The sequence below is a fragment of the Tupaia chinensis genome, unplaced genomic scaffold (genome assembly GCF_000334495.1).
Source record: "Tupaia chinensis unplaced genomic scaffold, TupChi_1.0 Scaffold000121_1, whole genome shotgun sequence".
Classification (NCBI taxonomy): domain Eukaryota; kingdom Metazoa; phylum Chordata; class Mammalia; order Scandentia; family Tupaiidae; genus Tupaia; species Tupaia belangeri.
Window position 1 is genome coordinate 1,644 of NW_006159588.1, and position 2,226 is coordinate 3,869.

At 44.8% G+C, this 2,226-nt stretch overlaps 1 protein-coding gene across 1 annotated transcript; it reads left to right on the top strand.

Annotated features, from left to right (window-relative positions):
• The first annotated feature begins 801 nt into the window (after positions 1-801).
• On the top strand, positions 802-2,205 carry DMAC1 (distal membrane arm assembly component 1). The gene is made up of 2 exons (XM_006144465.2): positions 802-1,140; positions 1,925-2,205. The coding sequence occupies exons 1-2, from the start codon at positions 870-872 to the stop codon at positions 1,987-1,989; spliced, it is 336 nt and encodes a 111-aa protein (XP_006144527.1). The 5' UTR covers positions 802-869; the 3' UTR covers positions 1,990-2,205.
• The last annotated feature ends 21 nt before the right edge of the window (positions 2,206-2,226 follow it).

Sequence of the window (2,226 nt, forward strand, 5' to 3'; positions counted from 1 at the left end):
CACACACACACACACACACACACACGCGCGTGCGCGCAAAACTGTACCCAAAGAAAAGTAAAGGTGATATGAGTTGGGAGTAAATGATATAAAAGCTGAATTGAAAGATGTAATAAGTAAGACTTAAAAGGTCATTCTTAAGGGATTATAGGAAGCCTGTAAGAACAGATTCTATATTAAATCTTCAAATCCATTAGATGAATTTTCTCCAGGGCTCTCAAAGAAAAACATAATACCATGAATAGGACAAAAATCAAGATATGTCTTTAAGAAAGAAGCTAAAGAAAAATAAATAGAAATTATCCAGGTACTTCAAACCAATTTCTAACACCTCGATCTATATTCGTATGGTCCCTTCACAGTATATACAGCTAGTGTTCCAACTATGGCTATATCACTTATATACTGGGAAAACTGTACATCATACGTCGAGTAGGGAATTTTAAGCAGCATAGCTCAGATTATCGCCTCGCCAAGTATTTAGCATACAGTTAAGCACATACAAAACTGATTTATGAGGCTCTAGACAGGTGAAGTGACAGGTTATGTCCTTACAGGCAGGAAACCTAGAGACTCCTTAGCCTTCTCTAAGGAGACTGAAAGTCGAAATAGCTACAGAGTAAGCTAAGAACTTCTAAAACAGTGCGGTGGAGTGCGGAACTGGCCTCTGGCGCTGCCAGAACTAGCGGCATACGCCCAGCACAGCAGGCCCGCCTTCATCTCGTCTTCTCCCGAGGCAGGCAGGAACTACATTTCCCAACGGCCCTCGGGGAACTTCCGGCATAGCGCGCTCGCGCTCTGCTTTCCGGCCGCGTCTTTTACGTCGGTTCGAACGGAAGAATACCTTCCAGGAGGCTAATTTCCATATCATGGGTTCTCAGCTATCTCAGCCTCTTGAAAACGTCAAGGTCGCTGCACCCTACGAGGCTCCCTTCCCCTCTAACCCTGAGCCCCTAGCCACACCTGGAGCGCCGACTCCGGCGGAAGCTCCCCAATTCAATAACTGCTGGAGCTGTCGCTTGCTCTCCGGGTCGGGGCTCATAGGGGCGGGAGCATACGTGTACTGGGTGGCGCGGAAGCCCATGAAGCTGGGATACCCCCCGGGTCCGGGGACTATTACGCAGATGGTCATCGGCATCAGTGAGAGTCGGGCACCACCGCACGGGCAGGGTGGAGGGTGGGAGGGAGATGGAGCAGTCCGAGGGCATGGGGGCCGCGCACGGGCTGGTCACGTACAGGTCGCACCTTGACCGAGGTACAAAAGGAAAGGAATTTGCAAAATCTTACATCTTAGTACTCTTGAGACTCAGTCTGTTTATTCCTCAAAATATAATAATTATTAGAGGTAGGTATAATTACAGTATCGCCCATTTTACTGCTAAGCAAACAGGCAAAAGTATCGTGGTCAAAGACATTAAGTCACAGAGCTGGCCTTGGATCCCACGTTTTTCTGGCCTTTAAGCCCATTTCCCCCCTCCAGATCTGGGGAAATCCTGAGTGAGAGGACTTGATCTTGGCTTAAGAAATTGGGATTTGAAGCCAGATCTTAGATAGGTTGAGAGCCCACGTGGTCTACTTCGGTGTACCACAGGGTAATTGTTTCAGTTTGTATCTGTAGCAGTGCTAAGAGGTCATCAGGATGTCTTACCAGTAAAATGTGGAGTGTTTTGTTTGTTTTTTAGCTCTCAAACCAGTTTAATATAATTTCAAATTTTTCAGGTTTCTTACCTTCTTAACCATCTTGTTTAGATCAATTCTGTTTCCTCTGGACTCCTTTTTCTTGAACTGTACTCTTCTGTAAGAAAGAAAATGGTAGTATATCCTCAGAAGTGATGAGAAGGTTACATAAGATGGCATATATGTAACACTTTGTAAACTAAATGCAACATACATGTAAAGTATTGTTTTGTTTTTTTTCTCCTAGGCATTGCCTGTTGGGGTATAGTGATCCTGACAGACCCCAAAGGGAAAGCCTACCGAGTTGGTTGATTGAAAATACCACCAGTGAATTTGTCATCACCTATTTCTGTCCTCATGACACAGAGCAAGCATGAGTTTATGGATGTTCTCGACAGACTTCAGTACCGCACGTAACTAATTACAAGACTGAAAAGACAAACATGGGTTGTCATTTCTTGGCCGTGAGCATCCTGGCCTTTTTTCTCAGATCCCACAAGGATCAATAAATCCCTCAAAAAAAAAAAATTGCAGTGTTTTATCTGGGGA

Bases quoted from the DNA above. Each gene is read 5' to 3' on its own strand.
- DMAC1 (XM_006144465.2), top strand. From the start codon at position 870: ATGGGTTCTCAGCTATCTCAGCCTCTTGAAAACGTCAAGGTCGCTGCA. The intron at 1,141-1,924 runs GTGAGAGTCGGG...TTTTTCTCCTAG, and splicing joins GCAGATGGTCATCGGCATCA to GCATTGCCTGTTGGGGTATA.